This window comes from Sceloporus undulatus, chromosome 6 (assembly GCF_019175285.1).
Source record: "Sceloporus undulatus isolate JIND9_A2432 ecotype Alabama chromosome 6, SceUnd_v1.1, whole genome shotgun sequence".
Lineage (NCBI taxonomy): Eukaryota > Metazoa > Chordata > Lepidosauria > Squamata > Phrynosomatidae > Sceloporus > Sceloporus undulatus.
Window position 1 is genome coordinate 61746684 of NC_056527.1, and position 22226 is coordinate 61768909.

Here is a 22226-nt window from a genome sequence, read left to right on the forward strand (position 1 = left end):
GGAAGTGTATAAATAGGTACCGCTTTGGTGGGAAGGTAACAGCATTCGGTGCAATCATGCTGGCCAGATGACCACCAGAGCAATCCTCAGATAACACTGGTTCTTCGGCTTAGTAATGGAGATGAACACCGCTCCCTACAGTAGGTTACAACTAGACATTCATGTCCAGGGACTACCTTTACCTTTTTATCACTCATCCAAATGTTTTGGGCCAGCCGTTTATCCTTGGTTGAAGTGAATACATGTTAAACACCAGACGGTTCGCTTGTGCAGGTCTCATTAATTTTTGTAAAGAGCTTCCCAGTGAATTCCGGACTCTTCCAAAACACTTGAGTCATTCTTGGGAATAGGGATGGAGGAGCTGGCCTCTTAAACGGTTTGACAATGCCTTGCCTTTTGTCCAGAGTGAAAATCTGTGAGAGTGTGGGGCGAGGAGAGAGAATGATTCACTTAACATGTGGCTTCTTAACATAAGGGAAAGGGAAAGGGGGAGCCCACCGGGTGCTTCATCAGGAGAATATTATGAGGAATATTACGAGGAAATGAGTGGGATTTTTATTGCCTTCAAAACTATGGCTCCAGATTTAAGGAGGATTATGAATAAAACTCTTTGAGGTGGGCATTATGATCAAATAGTCCTGAAATATTTATTTTGCATGGGGTTTTTTAAAAAAATATCTAGATTTCTTTATTTATTTTCATATTGTGGTATGATGCTGATGAAAGCTATAAAATGTCAATTTGGCTTGAAGTTCTTTTTCACATAAAGGTTTAAAAATACACTGTAGCATACATTGCTGCTTTGGGTTTTTTTGTTTTTTGGGGGGTAAGCCTTTGTATTTTTAACAGGATTGGCTGAAAGATTTTAATGACGCAACACAGCTCTGCATTAAATCTTAACGTTTATGCTGACCTACATTTATTGGAAGTAGCTTGCAAAATATCATATTTGTTTACATCTTGGGTGGAAGGCTTGGAAAGGCAAATTCAGAATTTCTGTTATTGTACTAGATGATGTTGTCATCTTCATTGTCATCATGACCATTATCATCTTTATTGCTACAACTATGGATACAGTCTGGAAAAAATATTAAATGTTTTAAAGATGGTGTTCATTACTGGATTTTAAAAGGGTTGTGTTTGTAGTTTTTCCATTCACTGTTCCAACCAGGAAGCCAGGCCTTCTTTCAGGATATCCAATTCTATTTGCAACCCAGTTTTCTTCCCCACCCACAAGCAGTCAGTCACTTGGTCTGCCCATTAAGAACCCTCAGTCCCCATTGAGAAGTTTTGAGTCACTGTCCCTTGAAGCTTCTCCACCAAGACATTTTGTATTTCTGGAAATCTTCTTGCTTTCTCAGTTTTAGTGTCACCAAAGTCAACATACATCCTTAAAGGTTGCAAAGCATTTCAAACTTTCTTCTCCTTACCCGTAAGGGGAAAAAAATCCATGATGCAAAACAAAACTTCAAAGTCTTCATCACAATATTGAAATGGAGACTATTATATTGTGATTATGATCGTGCCCACTTTGGTTGCCAAGATTTTGGATATCTTCAGTGTTAAATTAGTGGAGCTGAACTTTAATAAGTGTATTCCATTCCCCCCCCCCCAAAAAAAGTTTGTTCAGCTTTTTTTATATTGTAGGACCACCTCACACATCAGGTTAAAAGAAACCATGGATTGATAAAGTAGAACAAATACAACATGATTTTAAAAATGCTTAAAGCTACTGTTGAAAACCAACAACTCTTGATCAAAGTCTAAAACACCATCTTCCAGAGTAAGTTTCCAGTCTGCATGTAAACAAAGGTACTCAGATTTGTTGTTGCCCTAGATAATGAGACTTGCAGCTGTTATCTTTCAAATAAATCCCCCCAAATCTGCAACCTCTAACCAGTGATTCCCAAATGCTGGTCCTCCAGGTGTTTTGGACATCCACCTCCCAGAAGCCACAGCAATTTTGGCCAGTAGTATAGGATTCTGGGAACTGAAATCCAAAACATCTGGAAGACCAACGTTTGGTAATCACTGCTCATAGTCTTTGTGGGCAATACTATCATTAATTTATAGATTATTGGAGGAGGAGGCTGCTGTAGATGGATCAGACTAGCAATACAACATTTCTAGAAATCGTGAAACTCTGGTTGAAATCCTTTCCCTTTTCTCCCCTAGGGAAAGGGGGAAATGGAAATGGGGGAGAGGGACTGAACTATATACAAAGTTAGGGAGTAAGGATCAAAAGATTTTGCAGTAAAAGACAGTTCAATAGCCCCTCTTATTCCCTTATGCCCCAAGGGGTATAAACACAAGCAGGACAATCCTTCTAAATCCTTCTTTGCTGACCCCAGCTGTCTAAAATATTTCAGTTAACACCTCTGTACTTTCTTTCTATGAACCATCTGCTTGCTTTAATGGCGAATTAAATATAGATGTGCAAAAGTCTAGATTACACTGAGAAATCTCACATGGAGAAGTCCCAATTAGATCTGAATTATTGCCTATTTGATTAAAATCCAATCTTAAATCCTCACATTCAGCTTCCCATCCATTTTGTTCCCTAACTGTATTTGGCCCATCAATTTCCCATGCTTGATCCTGTTGCCATCCATCTATTATAATCAGGTCAGGATCAGAAAAGGTAAGGTGAGAAATTTCTAGACTATCATCCTGCAATTCTCCCATAACTGATCTGTTTGGCAAGGTCATGCCCAGTCTTTCCCAGTCCAGCAAGAATTCACCTATATGACCTTTCCCCATCCCTCTCAGTGCTGAGGGACATGTCAGCCTGCGGATCAGTGGAAGCCAAGTTCTGGTCAGGTTCTTGATTAGGTTTATTAGGTTCCACTGGAGGAAGAGGAGGTGTATTGTCAAAATCCTTATCTCAATTAAACCTGTTAAGACCTGGATATTGGCCTTGAGGCTGGAGAGTTCCTTCTTCAGGCAATCCAGGCTCTGAAAATTCTCTCCTTAATTTGACCTGCAAGAAAGCATTGGACCCAAAGACCTCCCTACATTTCCACAAGGACTTCTTGCTCTGCCTTTTCTGCATCCTTATCTGAAGATAGAGCCTGTTTGCTGGACTTGGGCTTGAGTTAAACAGAGGACTATTATAGAGAGAGGGCATTAAGACTTTTGACGTAGATGTTCTGGATCTGGAGACCAATTGTTCAACAGTTCTTGATCATAATAGGTCTACTAAAACTTCCAGCTGGTCATTACTAACATTATTGTTCACTAAAGAAACAAAATTCAGTGTTTCTGGTGCATTAGCAGTAGACATAGAGTTGGCCTTACTTGAAATCTCTGTAAATATGCCTCTGTTTTCCATTGGCAAACAATATTCCAAAATAGTCTTTTGTGGAGATACAGGTTCTTTAAATCTCTGCTGCTTTCTCTGGGTCATACTTTCTTCAGAAAGACTCCAAACACATTCTTTTATCAGGAGAAAGGCAAGGGGAGTTTTTTAAGTTCTGGAGCCTTGTTTTCCCCCTCGCTTTCTCCACCAACTTTGAATTGAGGGTGATGAAGGTGATGGAACAGCTCATTCTTAAGGCCTCCTTCTATGCCACAATACCAGATCTGAACTGTTAACAAAATGTGGAAACTTTGATGACACGGCCAGCATAAACATCCCACACCACCAAACAACCTCCCAAAAAGCTCTCTTTCCCCCCCCCCCCCCACCTCCTAGTTCCAAACAGCTTTTTATAGTCTTTAAAGGCTTCTGATAATACTCAAAAGTATAGCGGCAGAGAAGCAAGACAATCAGCATGAGGACAGATAATAAACAGCATGCACACCGTTTTTAAAAGATCCTCCATAAAATAAGAGATAAAACAAAACAAAACAATACGAATACAAATAAAGCAGGGCTTTAAAAGGCTAGGCAAAATAAAACAACTAGCAAATTCAGGCCCCTTACAGACAGGCCAGAATAAAGCTGCTTCAGGTCACTTTGGACGTATACTGTTTAAATGATGCATGTGTCCAAAGAGGCTGGAAGCCACACCAAAGCCACGAACCAGTCCTAAGGACTGGCGTGCAGCTTTGGTGCAACTTCTGGACTCTTAGGGCACATACATCATTGAAACAGCATACCTCCAAAGTGACTCAAAGCAGCTTTATTTTGGCCTGTCTGTATGGGGCCTCAGTGCTTTAAAAAATCCAGATAAAACCTCATTAGAAGAATTAAAAACCAGCTCTTTAGACCATTCCCTATTGTGCTGCCATCAGTTTCCCTCCAGAGTCTCACCCCCAATTTTATTTTCATATCAAACTCAAATGTTTAATTGATAATGCAAAATGTAAAATTAGACTATATGATATATTTGTGAGGGGGAAAAAAGTAAAACACTTAGTTTTGTCCAAGCAAAGTTGTTTGTATATCCTATACCAACAAGAGAGCTGGAAACTGCTGTCACCCAAGTTACAGCATCTGAGAAGTAAATTGAGAACAGAAGGCATTACTAAAGTGTGTAATTTGGACAGAAAATGTCTCATACAGTCACAGGAACTTATCAGATGGACTTTAAAACCGGCTCAAGCCTCTCGGGCTGGAGCCGGGATGTGGGATGGAGGTGGGATTATCGCATGCCAAACCGCCACCCAGCATCAACCGGGTCCCAGCTGCACTCCACCAGCACTTTTTCAAAGCTGGAAAACTTCTGACTTGGAAAAAAGTGCTGGCAGAGCACTGCTGGGACCCAACTTGGACCCAAGCTGATGGCAGGCAGCAATGAGGCGGCGATTTAGCATGCAATAATCCCCGCCTCCATCCTGCGTCCCAGCTCCAGGTTTTAAAGTCCACCTGATAAGTTCCACAGTCTTAGGGATACAAAGTATAACTAAACATTAATGATAGTGAATTGCTTTAGACATTTGAGCTTGTCTATGTCTAGGATATGCACATGAGTGAACCTTCTCTAATTCTGTAGACTAAGGCTGTGTTTGCACTGTAGAAATAATCCAGTATGACACCACTTTAACTGCTATGGCCCAATGCTATGGAATTCCAGGAATTGTAGTTTTGTGAAACATTTAGCATTCTCTGTCAGAGAGCTCTGGTGCCCCAACAAACTACAATTCCCAAAATTTCATAACACTGAGACAAGGAAGTTAAAGTGATGTTGGACTGGATTATTTCTGCTGGGTGCATGTAGCCTAGGTCTGTAGACTGCATACAGTTCAACGGTTTCGATTTGACATGGACAGTCCCAATTAATCCTCTCTCCCACTTTTTGAGCTGCTTCTAAAATGTCCCAGTTTCTTTCTCTTCCCATTTTCATCCTTCAGTTTACTTCTGTTATCATAAACTAACTTCAAAGCACAACAGGATTTGGACTCAAGTTAACTCAATACAGGAAGAGTACAAGGGAGGCAGAATCTTCTTCTTTCCCGTAATCTCAGGCAAAGCACTCTTCCATCCTCTCCTAATTTGTCCATTGTTCCATATTAATAACTTTTGCCATCTTGACCATACCTTGATGTTGCTCGGTCACATGTGTCCCAGTTTTCATCTGAGAAATTCTGGCAATATAAGACCCTTTCATATAAATCTCCATACTGTGCGATTCTTGGCATTTCACTCATTTTAAAAAAAAAATTTAAGTTGAAAATCTGAAACTGACTTTTTTCCTTTAAAAAAAGAAAAGAAAAAGAAAGAAATTTCCCCTCAACACCATATTTCTCCACATTTTCCCCCAGGGCAAGCTCTATACTAGACTACTTAAAATGTATGCCTTTGGGATGTTTACTTAAATCTGTACTGTCCATGTCTTTTAACCCAAGCCTTTCTTGTGTATCTTCTGTATGTCATGGGTTGGAAACATTTGTGCATTTTAGTGTGCACTACATCATGCTGGGTTTGTGGAATAAAAAAAAAAACCCTGACTATTAAATGCAGAAAGCATTCCCACTTACAGTGATTGATTTGGAGTCCTTGTTTACTGTCAAGTAAAAAGATCTACAGATGGCTGATGAAAGACACCAAACATCTGCATTTTCACTACTGCCATGGAATGTGTAAGGGCAGCAGCAACAGCAAAAGCAGCCTTCATATATTTTTTAAGGAGAAAAATATATTATTTGTAGCAAAGGGCCTTCTTTAAAAAAAAACTTTCTTTCGGGGTTTTTAAAGCATTTTTGTTGCTTAAGAAGGACTCACATATGTTTTGCTTTGCACACATGGGAGCAATATGGATTTGCCTCATTCATGGGCAAGTCCCTCAGACAATAGGTATCTCTGCTCCTTCCATGGGATTTCACCTTAAAACAGACTGAAACTGTTAACAGTGTAACTTCCAATGAGAACCAGCCTGGCAGTGGCTAAGAGACTCTTCACACAGGGAACAACAACTGGAAGTAGCAGAGCTTAGAACAGTGATTCCCAAAATCTGGTGCTCCAGGTCTTTTAGACTTCAGCACCCAGAAGCCTCAACCATCTTGGCCAATAGTCTGGGATTCTGAGAGCTGAAGTCCAAAATATCTGGGGCACCAGAGTTTGGGACTCACTGGCTTAGATCATGATTTGCAAAAAGAAATGAGTTGCTGTTCCAGTGAATTCCAAGCCTCCTCCATCTCCCCATAGTTATTTCCTTTATATTGTGATTTTTATAAGAATTAATACTTTACCTGCTTCTTGAACTTAACTTCACCTTTTCAATTACTTCAAAGGTGCTTTGTTTGTGTGTTCCTGTATGGCAGGGGGTTGGTGGACTTGATGGCCTTTGGGGTCACTTTCAAAACAAAACAAGCTTCATTTATATACTGCTTCATACCACCTAAGCAGTTTCTAAGCGGTTTACAATTGTAAGCTAATTTGCCCCCAACAATCTGGGTATTCATTTTAGCGACTTCGTAAGGATGCAAGCCTGAATCGAGCTTGAGCCCTTTTACTGGTCTTGAACTCGCAACCTTATGGTTTTGAGTGAGTGGCTGCAGTACAGGTATTTAACCACTGTGCCACCAGGGCTCTCAACTCTATGGACCTTATCAGATGTGGGCGAAACATCATGCAAACATAGCAGAAACATTGCAGTACCACCAGGAATGTGTTCGCGGGAAAGCCAGGAGAAGGATATCCCATTATTCAGAAAATGGCTTTCCTGTGAACGATTCCATGATGGGAACATAGCGGGAAGCCTCAATTACACTTTAGAAGCGCCATGGAAGATCACATCCCTGGCGCTTCTGCAACGTTTCTGCCACATTTGGATGACGTTTCGCCCTGTGTCTGATAAGGTTCTATGATTCTTGTAAAATCCAAATGCTATGAGCTCCTAGCCAGTGATAAAAACCACATTCTTCTCCTCTTCTACCTGATAACTTTAATACCTGCAGCTCCATATGTCGTAGCAGTGCCTGGAACAACTCAAACCAGAACTTGATTCCCTTCTTTCATGTGCACCACCTTCTTAGGTATGGTTGGTGGGTACTTTTTCATTCTGATGGAATTGAAAGTTTTGAAGAGCTTTTAAGAAAAGGCTGTATTGTTTGAAATTGTACAGCTTTTAACCGTTTTTCAATTATTTTAAATGTCTGGTTCAAAATGTTTTAATAATGTTACTAGTTGAATTTTATTTTAATGTAGACGTATTGTAACTTTTAAAACTATGTTGCAATCATTTTAATTTGTAAGCCATGCCAAGTCCCTGTCTTGGAGAAAAGATGGGGAAGGGGAGAAGAGGAGGAGGAAAATATCTCTTTTTCTGTACTTTGTCTATACTTACAATCTGTAGATGAGGGGTGGCCACCAGTGTTCAGAGACCATTTTGGGTCTTCCAACACCATAGAGGGCTGCACAGCACTGCTGCACCAACCCTTTTGAGCAAATAGATGTTCCTGATGACTTTCAGTATGGAGATGAGGTTCTTTGGGCATTTCAGGGCACACCCCACTAAACAAAATTTCTTAGTGTTTTAACGTCTTTGGCTGCAGATGGATTATTTAGGCATTGTTTTGCTTTCTTTTTTGAGGAGGTGGTGCTGGTGGTTTGTGGTTTTTGTTTGTTTGTTTTGTTTTTGGCTTATCAAGGGGTTTAGAAGGTCTAGGTGGGTTCCAAGGGTGATACAGGAAATCAAGCAATTGAATCATCCCATAGCACTTCATTTAGATTTGCCTGATAATTCTTTACTTATTGTCCATGTAGATGTCAGCCTTATGTCCTGTACCTTTAAGGCAAATGTTATACTGTAATGCATCTTACAAAATGTGTTCCTGAACAGGGCTAGAAGACGATTTGGCACAATTACTGCAACTATGGGCTTTTGGGTTTGTATGTTTTCTATGCAATTTGCAGACAATTCTTCAATAGGCTGCTCATCCAACAATTTCCTTAATCCATCATTCAAACTTATTTCCTTAAAATGGAACATCACCCTTTTTCTCATTCACTGGCACAGTCCTTCTTCACAGGTTCCTCTATTTAATTTTTGAATAATAGCTTCCTCTCTTCCTTGAGTCACTTATATCCCTGGGGTTTCCCTGGATTCCCACTGATTTAGAGTAAATTGCTTTATATGTACATGGTAACAGGTAGTAATGAGTGTTGTGAACTCCTACTTGATTCTGTTTGTACATGCAGCCTTCACAAAAGCACTGTGGAGAAATTCATATAGGATTCAGTGAAGTTTGTCATGGGTCTCAATCTCATGGCAACAGTGTTCTAGTTATGAGAAAGAAATTCATTTCTGATTAACGTTATAGGGGAATATGCTTGTTATATATATATATATATATATATATATATATATATATATATATATGCTTTTTACTGCCTTGGATGCAACTAATTTACCACATGGACATAATTTCTATTTTAAAAAATGTTGCAAACTTGATATAGATTGTAGTATGTGGTGAACTGACACACAGATCTATTTTTTTCTATGTACATTCTTGGGAAAGTAATGAGTTTTCATGCTCGGTTCATGCAGAAAATAGGCAAAAGTGTAATAGCTGTATCACACTGCATTTATTAGCAACATTCAATATTATCTTCTAGAACAGTCATTCTTTATTTATTTATTTATATATTTATTATAGGTTTTAAGGTATATGAAAATTCTGTAGTATTTTGGGGGAGCATACATGAACAAACTAATAATAATTCCATTAGTTGTTCAAAGATGTAATAATACTGTTGAGAGGAAGGTTACTGTTGACAACTGTAAAACTATGTCTCCTTATGTGATGTGCTTCGTCATCACTCTGGTGGAATATATAACACTGATTAGGAGCATTTAAAGCAACCCTAAGATGTGCTGGGAAAAACAACATTGTCTGACATTTTGAAAATTTAACACTAGAGGGAGCCAGGGTCTGTGTGTTTTCTTTGTAGGCAAGTCAACTCCTACACTATATTGCTTTTGAAATGCTTCTTAAAGCAATAAAAAGTTGTATCTTAGTTTAATCTATTTCTGTTTAACTGGTTTCTTTTATAAAATGATTATGATGACAACCTAGGACTCAATTAGACATTGGATTGAAGGATGTTGTGGAATTGCAATATCCATCCTTCATCTGCACCGGTAGATTTTAACAAAACTAAGGGGAATGTCAGTTTAACAACTATTTAGTGTGGAAGTGGGCAAAATTTGGTCCATGTGCAGCTTCCTCAAGCTTGTTTTTGCAACCCTTATCTCCTTCCAATTTCCCAGACCATCTCTTTTCTTTTTAGAATCCTACAGGAGCAGCAAACCTCCTTCTAAATAAATCTCATGGCCACCTAATACTGTTTAACTATCACACATTTTTCAAAACCAAAAATGAATGTGCGGCCATTTCCAGGGATTTTGGGGGCGGAGGGTGGGCAGTCTGTGTGGCCTCCATTGGGTTCCTATAGAAGAAAATTGGTCACAGTTCTCCACAGTTGTACACCCCCTTTTCATGGAGTTACAAGTAGGATTGTACACACATTACATATATGTTAAAGTCATTGCTTCTTTCCCACTCAATAATGTCTAATACAAGGCCACACAAACTTTGGGGCCCTGAGTTCTGCATTTGGTACTGGGCTGGCAGGGGCTGCACAGCTGAATGGTGGTGTGGTGGGTCATAGTCTGCATGTGACCCAAGGGCCACAGGTTGTGTATCCTTGATCTCATTGAACTGGTGCCATGTTGTGACACCTTGATATTCCATACTTCCAGGCCTCTGCTCCACTTCATTGACTGCTAATGCCCAGGGTGGGCAGTGACCGTCACTATGAGACGTAGGGCTGTAAGATGTTGCATGGTGAGGTGGCAGCCTTACATTTACTGCACTGTATAATATAGTCTTTTTAGTAGCAGAAATGTATAAATGCTTCCCAAATGACACCTCAGTTAACCTAAGGAAGGTGGGGTGGGTGGGTGGTTTCCAATAGTTTTCTATTCCAACTGCTCTTTCCCCAGCTTATGCCACATCACTCCCAAGGCATTCACAGCAGCTGATTGTCAGGGGGCATGAGGCTCTACAGAGGGAAGGGAACTACTGAGATAACTCTGTTCTATTCTGGGATCTATTAATAGAAGGAAAGTGAGCATCCAAACCACGGTGACAATTTCCCCCCCATTTCTAAAGAACAAGACTCTGATGTATCAAAAATTCTTCTCTCCCCATTCGCTGGGATGTTGTCTGCAGGTCCTGTGTGACAGACATGTGTGAGTGCCCGGTTCATAAGAACTGCTACTGTGAGTCCTTCTTAGCCTATGCCCGAGCCTGCCAGAGGGAAGGTCTGAAGGTCCACTGGAAGCCTGAGCAGAGCTGTGCTGGTAAGTGGACAGGCTGATTGCTTCATTGCAACTATGGCTGGTGGGGTAACATGTTTCACACATAACAAAATCCCGACAGCTGCTCCTTCTTTTCTCTTTTTGACCCTTTTCTTCCTTTCAAATCACCCTTTCCCCTATAGCTGCTTTTCTTTCCATATCTCACTCCTCCCCATGGAGAAACAGTGTTGTCGCTTAAGACTTGTTTGGAAAGGGAAGTGGTGGCCAAGGAATGGGTGAAGCACCCCCACCCACATCTGCTTTTCCTTACCAAAAATAGCCCTTTGGCACATGAATGTAATGGAGCTCTACCCTCAATGCCTAATCCAGAAGTCAACTTTATAGCAATGCTGTAGTGCCAAGAAGAAAAAAAGAAGAGACAGCATGGATCAATAAATGGTTACCAGGTGCCAAAATCCAATGACCAGCCGGTTTGCATTCTGAGCTTTAAAGAGAACACAGGAAGCATGTATGAAAATCAAAATTCCAACAACTTTATGCTAACAAGCCCATTGTAAAACTGTGCATCAGATACCTATTTTACTTGTCTAAGCCTGTTGAGTGGCTGGGTGGTTAGTGGAAGAATCACAAAGCTCTCGTTCTGAAATAGGCCATCTGATTACTAACATTTCCTGCACTACTTTTAGCTCATGTGGACACACAGCTGTAATAGATCTGCCTTCATAGGAAGGGGGGAAAAAGGAAAGAGGAGTGGTGGCAGGAATACCACAGCTGATTTTCATCTATTTTACTCATTAAGCCAGGGAGCCCTGCCAGTTCCCACTCATTTAAGACCAAGTGGTTGCAGTTATGTGGGGATAAGGGGACCAGCTTGGTTCTAGTCTAAAAACTTTTGGAGGACCACGAAACAGATGTATTCCATTCTGTCTGAACTCCAAAGTAGACTGTGTCTTACCTGATAGCCTAGTATTGCAGAGCCTCTGGTAGAGTGGGAGAATAGTTGGGATGATGCACTCTCACTTCTCTAGAAATGCCTCAGAGGCTGCAATGTAGTCTTGACTACACCATGTGCAAGGGATTTTCTCAAGTCTCCAGGACCAGATGAACTACATCCAAGGGTATTAAAAGAACTGGCAAATGTAATATGGGAGCCATTGGCAACAATCTTTGAGAACTCCAGAACAGGAGAAGTCCCAGCAGACTGGAGGAGGGCTAATGTTGTTCTCATCTTCAAAAAAGGGAAAAAAAGAGGATCCCAACAATTATCGTACAGTTAGTCTGACATCAATACTAGGATTCTAGAGCAGATCATTAAGCAGAGAGTCTGTGAACATCTAGAAGGCAATTCCATAATCGCAAAACGTCAACATGGGTTTCAAAGAAACAGTCATGCCAGACAAATCTAATCACTTTTTTTGGATAAAATTAACAGCTTGGTAGATGAAGGGAATGCTGTGGATATAGTATATCTTGATTTCAGTAAGGCCTTTGACAGGGTTCCCCATGACATTCTTGCAAACAAGCTTGTAAAATGTGGGCTAGACAAAGGAACTGTTAAATGGATTTGTAACTGATTGACCGGCTGAACCCAAAGAGTGCTCAACAATGGCTCCTTTTCATCCTGGAGAGAAGTGACCAGTGGGGTCCCACAGGGCTCTGTCCTGGGCCCAGTGCTATTCAACATTTTTATCAATGCCTGGGATGACAGAATTGGGAGCATACTTATCAAATTTGCAGATGACACCAGAGGAGTAGCTAATACCCCAAAGGACAGGATCAAAATTCAAAATGACCTGAATAGACGAGAAAGCTGGGCCAAAGCTAACAAAATGAATTTCCACACAGAGAAATGTAAGGTACTACACTTAGGGCAGAAAAATGAAATGCATAGATGTAGGATGGGGGACAACTGACTGAATGAGACTACGTGTGAAAGGGATCTAGGAGTCCAAGTAGACCACAAGTTGAACATGAGTCAACAGTGTGATGTGGCAGCTAAAAAGGCCAATGCGATTTTAGGCTGCATCAATAGAAGTATAGTGTCTAGATCAAGGAAAGTAAGAGTGACACTCTATTCTGCTTTGGTCAGGCCCCACCTGGAATATTGTGTCCAGTTCTGGGCCCCATAATCCAAAAAGGATGTGGAGAAACTGGAGTGTGTCCATTGGAGGGCGTCTAAAATGGTGAAGGGTCTGAAAATCATGCCCTATGAGGAACAACTTAGGGAGCTGGGGATGTTTAGCCTGGAAAAGAGAAGTTTATGAGCTGATATGATAGACCTGTTTAAATACTTAAAGGGATGCCATATTGAGGAGGGAGCAAGCTTGTTTTCTGCTGCTCCAGAGACTAGGACCTGGAACAATGGATGCAAGGTACAGGAAAACAGATTCCGCCTAAACAATAGGAGGAACTTCCTGACAGTAAGGGCTGTTCAACAGTGGAACACACTCCCTCGGAGAGTGGTGGAGTCTCCGTTATTGGAAGTCTTCAAACAAAGGCTGGATGGCCATCTGTCAGGTATGCCTTGAGATTTCCTGCATTGCAGGGGGTTGGACTGGATGGCCCTTGTGGTCTCTTCCAACTCTATGATTCTATGATATGATTCTAAGTGCACTAGGTTCTATGAAATGCATTGGGAGACATACACATATCACATAGTGGTAGAATTCAAAGATGTAGCCGTGTTAGTCTGTAGAATAGTATGTAGAGAGATCTTGTAGCACCTTTGTAACTAATTAAAGAAAATAGTTGCCTGCAGGAGCTTTTGTAAACTTAAGTCTACTTTCTCAGATGCATCGGAGGAAGTAGACTTAAGTCTATGAAAGCTCATGCTGCAAACGTCTTTCAAATGTATCACATAGCTTCATTTCCCTAGTTAAGTCTTCTGTTGCTATTTTCCCAAACATCTCTTGTAAGCAGCACCCCCCCACACACACACACATGGTCATTTTCATGTTATGGGAGAACAGGATGGTCAGCAGGTATGCATCCAGCTATTTTCTCATAGATTGATGCACTGTGACAGACATCTGGAGATCCTTGAGAGTGATGGTGATGACATCCTTGCAGTGTATGTCCAGCTACAGGAAAGTGATCCTTCTGTTTCCTGGCAATAAGAAAATAGTCATAGTAGGGGGCTTCACTGTTAATAAGGTGGCTTTAGGGCTTTAAGGAGGGAATCGTTACATGGTCAGAACAGAAATTCAGTTTCCATAAACCTCACCCACCTACTCCCAATGAGTTGTGATGGCATAAGTCTGACTTGCACCATCGTGATTCACTAACAGGATGCCAGATGTTGGTTTTGAACCAGATCCAAATGCCACTCATTGGAGTAAATCCTAGGTCCACTCCAGAAATATTTCTTTAATTTATTCTTTAGTGTTTCCCACCAAGCCTCTAATGAGCTCAACACAAAATGTGTGCCTCTCTCCCAAACACACACAGAGTCCAGTAAGGTAGGCCAGGCTAAAAGGGAGTGATTGGTGCAAGGCCATTCAGTGAATTTTATGACTCAATGGGGATTTGAACCTGGATTTTCCAAATCCCAGTCCAGTACAGCAGCCATGCCACACTTTAAAATGTCTGATACCACATTCCCAGCAAAATTTTAAGAACACAACCCCACGTCATATATAAAACATAGTGTTTGCAGTGCTGCTCCCTTGCCACAGTTAAAACATATTGGTGGTACTCCATGTCTGACAGACTGATCACAGGAGGAAGAAGGTGTCTTTCCAAGCTTTCCAAGAGTCCACTTTAAGTCAGCCAGATGCTAAGTTGGCCAGTTATGTCTGCCACAGTTCCCTTCTCTACACACTGATCCACATCCCTTAACATTCATTTTCTGATTTTATCCTGGGTCTTTGCTGTTTTTTAGGGCATCTAGATATGGTGACTTTTATACCAAACAATTGCCTTCTAATCTTCTTAGAGTAGGGTACACTTCTGATAATTACTGTTTTCCTTTGTTGATGACTTTATTACTGCATGTCATTTTCTAATGGGTTTGTGACCTAGGCATTGCAGGAAAGACCTAATGCTTATTAGGAAAGATTAGAAAAAAAGATATTATTTGCTGCCTCAGAAATTATTACTTTGAGGTCCATATCGCTAATTATACAAGGTCCACTGATTTCCTGCATCTGCCTCATAGGTGGAAAATGTATTAGCAAATAAGGGTGAATGATAGAGCTAAAAATAGTTGTTCAGTTGCCCTGAAAGTTGTGATCATAATGGAGAAGAACAATACAACTAAAGTGATTCCAAGCATGATTCTACTGTCAGATATCATTAATGGAATTCATATATGAATTTAATAAATTAGAGGAGGCACAAAATGGCATTGACTTATGTAGGATTGCAGTAACATAAACAGTAAACAAGTAGACAGATGGAAAATTGGACAGAGTACATACATAGCAAATTTTTGTAAGGGAGAGTAGATTTCAAGTGCAGAAGTTGTTATAATTCTGGAAGTCCATACAGTAGAATTGATATGGAGGGCCATACACACAGATGTACAAAATACATACACACACACACACACACAAAAGATTGGTGGACTTTTTAAAAAATGCACATTTCAAACTAGCACCATGTTTCAAAATCAGCAAAATGTCTTATCGCCTTAACTAGAGTTGTCACATTGAACTGATGTCATTTGGTGTTGATTCACCAAGTACTCACAATTGATGCAATAGGTCTGTCCTAGTTGAGATGAACAATAGGATTCAGGTCCTTAATACTATAAGCCACTGGCCTATGGTAGAAAAGATCCCTAAGTAGCCTAAGATTAGTGGTTTGAGTGTTGGAATGACTACACTGTTGTAGTGCTGCTATTCTACTTTAATGGCTGTGGCTGCCTCCTGTGGAATCCTGGGATTTGCAGTTTAGGGAGGGGGGGTTAGAATTGTCAGCCAGAGAGAGCTCTGAGGCCTCACTAAATTACAAATCCTAGAATGCCACAGAATTCACCCATACCAGTTAAAGTGGAATAATAGTGCTATAACAGTATAGTGTGATATTATCTTCAAAGAGACCTGGGTTCAGATTCCCACTCAAATTCACTGAGTCATCGTGGGCAAGTCAGGCTCTCTTTTCCTTAGAGAAAGGCAATGGCAATCTTCTTCTGAATAAGTCCTTTCAAGAAAACCCTAGGATAGGATTGCCATAAGTCTGAGTTGACCTGAAGGCACATAACAGCAGCAGCAGCAACATACATACATGTCTGTAGTGTGAATAATGACTATACAGAGGCTAGAAACTTCAGGGGACTAATTTTTACTCCCTGGGTATTGCTGTGAGCCACAGCCCATCATCAAAGCATCATTTTTGAAATCAAAACTGACAAAAAGTTTACTGCTGGTTTTGAAAAACAAAAGCCCTTCCTCCACCCATCCGCCCACAGTATAAAACAAGGTCCATTATTCTAGTGGGCAACTGTTGCTCCTGGTGGCTTCCATGAGCAGCATAGTAAGAATTAGAATTAGAATTGGTAGTGGGATCCTGGTTGGGGTCCTGAAAGCATCCAGGGATCAAAATAGTTGTGTGACACCCACCTAGTTCATCTCTCACCTATAAGATACCTGGGCTTTACAGATACCTGGGCTCTATTTTCTTTTTGTGAATCAGGTCTTACTTTGCTTTTTTATTTTGTTTTCAGTTTTGATATTTAATAAACAACACCTGGTTAATTAGCAGACACACCTGCAGCTCAAGAAGGCTTGTTCCTATGACGGGACACTATTATAAACTAAATGCAATTCTAATTCAGTGGTGTGGAAAACTGAAGCCCACCAGCTTCTCCGTCTATTCCATTGCTTCTCCTCTTTTAACCACACGCTTCGCCTGACCTTTCTGTCTTGTCAGATCACTTAGATTTTTTTCTGTGCACCAACAAACATGTTGCCTGTCTTAGTACACAGAAAGAAAATGAGAGAGAGAGAGAGACTGGGAGGGAGAGGAGAAAGAAAGGGGAGAGAAGGAGAGAACAAGAGATTGAGAAAGGTCCTTTGCCCTACTATTTTTACCTCTCTTATTTTTACTTTTCTGTACCCACCTCTGGCATGACCTCCCTATCTCACCCCGAATAATATAGAAAACATTTCAGTCTTCAGGCTGAAAAGCGTCCATTACCACACTGCAAAATCATTGAACACTAAGACACTAAGTTTTGCTACATCTAAAATGGGCCATAGAAAGAGTTATTTAAAGTAACATGATCTGTACAGATTATTTCCAGTTTTTACATTTTAAGAGACTGAAAAATATTTAATGGAAAGCAAGAAAGAGGCATTCAAAGCTGTGACATATAAGGAAAACATAGATACCATACCACACTTTCTCATAGCAAAAAGGACCTTAAAATCCCTACAGGCTAACCGTATCTACAACAGGTTGCATTATACACTGTTATGGGAGAGAATAAACACCACCCACAAAAAACTGGCTAACACAGGTAAGGAACTGCTATCACTCCCCCTCAGCATCAGTCAAAAGATGAACACCCAAGACTGGAACAAAATTGACAGCCTCATCTACAGGAAAATGGAAAAAGACATGGTAGACCACACTGAAAGACAAAAACAAAAATTCAGCAAATGCCACAAGCACCAGCTGAAACCCTCACTGGACACATCATGAACCATCATCAATTTCACACAGTGGCAACTTTCAAAAGAGGAAACATCCAGCCTGGCCAAAGGAGGCAACTTTGCAGTAACCACCACTGGAACCCCAGTTGAAGACATAATTGCCCAGGTTGAATCCGCCCTCCACCATCTCCCAGAGGAGGAAGCGGAGGAGATAAGAGGAGAAACAGCAAGGATTCTGCGCAATGCAAAACCACCTGCCAGCAACATAACCAAAAGAAAAGGGGGTGGGAGCCATCAAGGGCCTCAATTCAGATCCAGAAATCATCATTCCCCCATCAGGCAACGGCAATGCCACAATAATCATGGAAACAAAAAAATACAAACAAACAACAAAAAATCAAGGTACTCCTGGACCCTGCAATATGCAAAAAAACTGAAACAAAACCCAACCAACAAAATCACCAAGAATATGAACACCCTTATCAAAAGCACCTCAATTCAGCCAACCACAGGCCAGAGTTTGTGCAAATCTGAGGCTCTCCCACCAAGACTGTATGGACTTCCCAAAATCACAAGGATTCCATTCCATTCCAACCCATAGTGAATGCCATTGGATCTACCACATACAACTTCGCCAAGTTTCTGGCCACACAGTTACAAACCCATATAGGGCAAACTTCCCACATCAAGGACTCGGCTCACTTCATAGGGATAATCAACAACCTCGAACTTAAACCCAGAGACATACTAATCAGATTCAATGTGGTCTCCTTGTTCACCCAAAGTCCCTATAAAGGACACCATGGCACTCATTTGACATTTTTTTCCACAAGACATCACAGTCCTGTTCAAACATTGCCTCACCAGAAGCTACTTCCAGTGGGACATGGATTCTATGAGCAGAGAGATGGAGTAGCCATGGGAAGCCCTCTGAGCCCTGTGATAGCAAACTTTTACATGGAACACTTTGAAAAGCAAGCCCTGGAAACAGCACCAAACAAAGCCCACAACATGGTTCTGATATGTGGATGACACTTTCACCATTTTGGAGCCATGGAGAAAAAGATCTGGCTGTTTTTCTGAAGCACCTGAACATCATCCACTCAAACTTCCAATTCACAATGGAAAAAGAAAAGGAAGGAACATTGCCATCCCTGGATATCCTGGTCATCTGCAAACTGAACCAACATTTGGGCCACACAGTATACAGAAAACCTACACACAGAGACACCTGCACAAGAACTCCAACCATCACTCAGGACAAAAAAGAAGCACAATAAAAACACTGGTAGACCAGGCAAAACAGATAGGTGAATCCAACTTCTTGGAAGATGAACTGAAGCACCTAGACTGGGCTCTACATGCTAATGGTTATTCCAGCTCACACATCAGAAGGGCTACCAGACCTAGAAAAACACAGAGGAGTGAAGACAAACAGCCATCCAAGGGGAAGGTATCTTTACTACACATCAAAGGAGTCACATGAGCTTATCGCACACACTTTTGTATCCATTCTGGCCATGGGCTGGGAACACGTGTGTTTGAGTGAAAATAGAGTTTATTGCATGCTAAACTATCCTCAAGGTGTCCTCATGCCATTGCCTCATGCTAAACCATTGCCTCATGCTAAACCATCCCTGAGCTGGGCGAGGCGTGCGAATTTTGCTCAGCCAGGAAGATTCCAGCTGAGCAAAATTAATGTGCCTCAGTCCAGCTCAGGTTCAGGTTGGTGTCAGCGATGGCATGAGGACAGTTCAGCATGCGATAGACTCCATTTTCACTCGGCCACGTGCATTCCCTGCCTGTGCCCAGAACAGATACAAAAGTGTGTGCGATAAGATCCACAAACAGAATAGGGAAACTGATGAGGAAACACAACCTCCAAATGGTTAACAAACTGACCAAGAAAATCCAGCAAATGCTGCACTCAGCGAAGGACAGGAGAAACCCTCTCCCGGCCACAGGAGTTTACTGCATACCATGCAGCTGCGGACAAGTCTTCACATGGATCCCCAAATGCAGTGTTCAAACATGAATCAAGCAACATGAAAGACTGTAGACTGGGTCAGCCAGAAAAATCAGCAGTAGCAGAACGCATAATAAAACATCCTGGGCATAAAATGCTATTTGAAAACACTGACATTCTGGACCATGCCAACAACTATCAGGTCAGAATGCACAGAGAAGCCATTGAAATCCGCAAACACTAAGTCAACTTCAACAGGAAAGAAGAAAGCCTTAAAGTCAGCAAAGTTTGACTACCAGTCCTGAAAAACACTAAAATCAAGACCTAGGAAAATGCAAATGAAAACCACCCAAGGTCAGTGTTTTTTTCCAGCAGACAATGATCACTAATTAAACAGACACTAATCCTCTTTGTATCTCCTCCCACCCTGAGGCCTTGACATTCAACACAGAACAATACACAGATTATCATGGAAATCACTCCTCCCTACCCAGGGTCAAACAATATGTGTATGTATACACACACACACACACACACACCATTGTCCTCCATGCCAGTGTTCTCTGAAGATGCCAGCCACAGATGCTGGCAAAATGTCAGGAATAAACTCTTCTAAAGCATGGCCACATAGTCCAAAAAACCCACAAAAAACTATGGAACAAAATTTGTTTATTGTTGAGAATGAATTAAGTATGAAACCAAATTGCAAATATTAATGCTTAAACAATTGCCCAGTAGATTTTATCAATGGCTAGAGACATTAGGAAGAGAAAAGTTGAGTTTAGATGAGAAATTTAAAACATTTCTTAACCTTGACCTCAGCAAAACGAAAAGATGTAAATCTGAACAGGGCTTGTGAGTCACATACTAATCTCATAAAAAGGAGGAAGGGAGGGGGAGAGGGAGGGAGAAGGGGAAAGGAATATAGTAACACCTTTCAAACTAACAGGTTCTAATTTTTGAACTTGCATGGATACAGCATCCAAATAAGTGGATTTATATCCATGAAAGCTCATGCAAAAATAAATACCAGTTAGTCTTAAAGATGCAGCTGCATTCCTTTCCCCATCTCCTTTTTGTGCTGCAAGAGACTAAAACAGCTACTTTTTTGGAAAAAATACTAATCTCATTGTCCCCTCTTCCATGCGCCGCATTGCCCAATAAGGTTTAATTAACTTTTCCTAGTGGCTCTTCCTGTGGCTATAAATTAGAAGCCCCAGTGTATATGTTCAAGAAGCAGCCTTTATATATATATGCCTAAATGGAGCTCTTTGAATCACTGTGCTTGGAATCAGTCCATTTAGCTAACTCCAAAGAAATAGTACCATCTATAGGGCTTAAAAAGAACAGAGGAATATGATTCTAGTGAGACATAATTTGGAAAAGCAGTTTCTTTCCTAGTGGCAGAATTATATTGGATGGACTTCCACTTATGTCAGCCTTATGTATCACACAACAGTACTGTGAATCAATTCTTGTTCTGTGAAATTCCTAAATTTGAAAATTCTGAAACTCTTCTCTATATTATTGTTGCTGAAGTATAGCAGTATTGTGAAATATTAATGCAGGCCAAAAAATAGAATACTGTAAATATTTTGAGTGATGTGATCTTCTGCATGGGTCAAATTTATGATGAATTTAGTTCCTCTGTAGCCATCTGTAGCTGCTCAAAAAATTGTTCCTTCTCAAAAGCCGCATTAAGGAAGGGGGATAATGATTGGTAGGTCTCCTGATAGTGACGCCAGCCTAGTTTGGTCTGCTGTAAAAGCAGAAGCCAAACTGTGGCTGTAAGTTGAGTGTGCAGTGCATAAATTAATTCTTCTGTCTGTTTTGCTGGTAGTCAATTCCATTAGAAGACTCCTAATAATTTTGCTCCGATGCTTTGCTTCCAATGAATGGGACTGCTGCTTCTCACCACAGAAGCTTCTGATCCACTGGAACATTTTCACTGGTGGAATGTATGAGTAATTCATTTTCAGAAATTATCCCTCAGTGTGTATCCCCACCTCTGCCCCTGAAAATCTGCGTGGGAGAATTGGAGGACCCTGTGGATCAGTGGGATTAGTGGTTCTAGGAGCTACAGGGTGAAGGGGTAATCAGCACACCCCTTTCCATACATATACATATTCCCTGTGCAGGAGCATCCTCAGTTGAAGACATTGAGACCAAAGTTGGGCAAAATGTGGCCTACAGTCTGCATGCAGCTCCCAGGAGAACCTTGGTCATCCTTTCTAGAGTCAAAAGATTGTGGTGGGGGGTGTTAAAATGCCCCCCATGCAGATGCAGAGGGGTGCAACCCTCTAAGGTCTCTTAAGGGTTTAACATGGCCCCTGGCCTCTCTAGCAGTTCCTCATCTCTGATTTAGAGGGTGATTCCTGTAGAAGAAATGAAGTCTGGATTCAACCCAATGATTCAAGAGATAATATTTTATCTCCACTCTCTCTCTCTCTCTCTCGCTCTGCATTCTATTCATAACTTAATCAGTCTATAGTTTAAGAAAGTAATTCTGGGAAAACCTACCTTTAATGCACCAGAGGAAGTTGGGAGTTAGTAGAAAAAGCACAAATATCGCCTCTAATATATTCAGTATTACTTTTTCCTGTTTATTCCACAAATTTCTGGAGACTGAGAATGAACAGCAGATCCCAAATTCTAAGCTAATTACATATTTTTATGTTATAACTCTGTGTTACATTCTGTGTCCTCATTTATATCTGTATGGCAAAGTAAATTGGCTGGAGTGGAGTTTTGGCTTTTCCTTAATTTTTCCCCCAAATCCCACGCAGAAACTTGATTTAAAGTGAAAAAAACCCGCAAAAGTTTCACACAATATTCAGAATTAACCCAAACAGAAATTAGTAATAACTCGCAAAAGCGGGTAGTTTTTCAGACAACATTTGCATCAATGAAAAATAACACGACATTAATCCAAACGCAAAGTCAACAAACCCT

At 40.8% G+C, this 22226-nt stretch overlaps 1 protein-coding gene across 3 annotated transcripts in view; it reads left to right on the forward strand.

Moving 5' to 3' along the window:
• The window catches only part of BMPER (BMP binding endothelial regulator), a 222194-nt gene that overhangs the window by 197147 nt on the left and 2821 nt on the right, over nt 1-22226 (forward strand). For all 3 annotated transcript variants that reach the window (XM_042476729.1, XM_042476730.1, XM_042476731.1), the window contains one exon: nt 10624-10754. In XM_042476729.1, coding sequence (XP_042332663.1) covers nt 10624-10754 — 131 coding nt within the window. The remainder of the gene's footprint in view (nt 1-10623; nt 10755-22226) is intronic.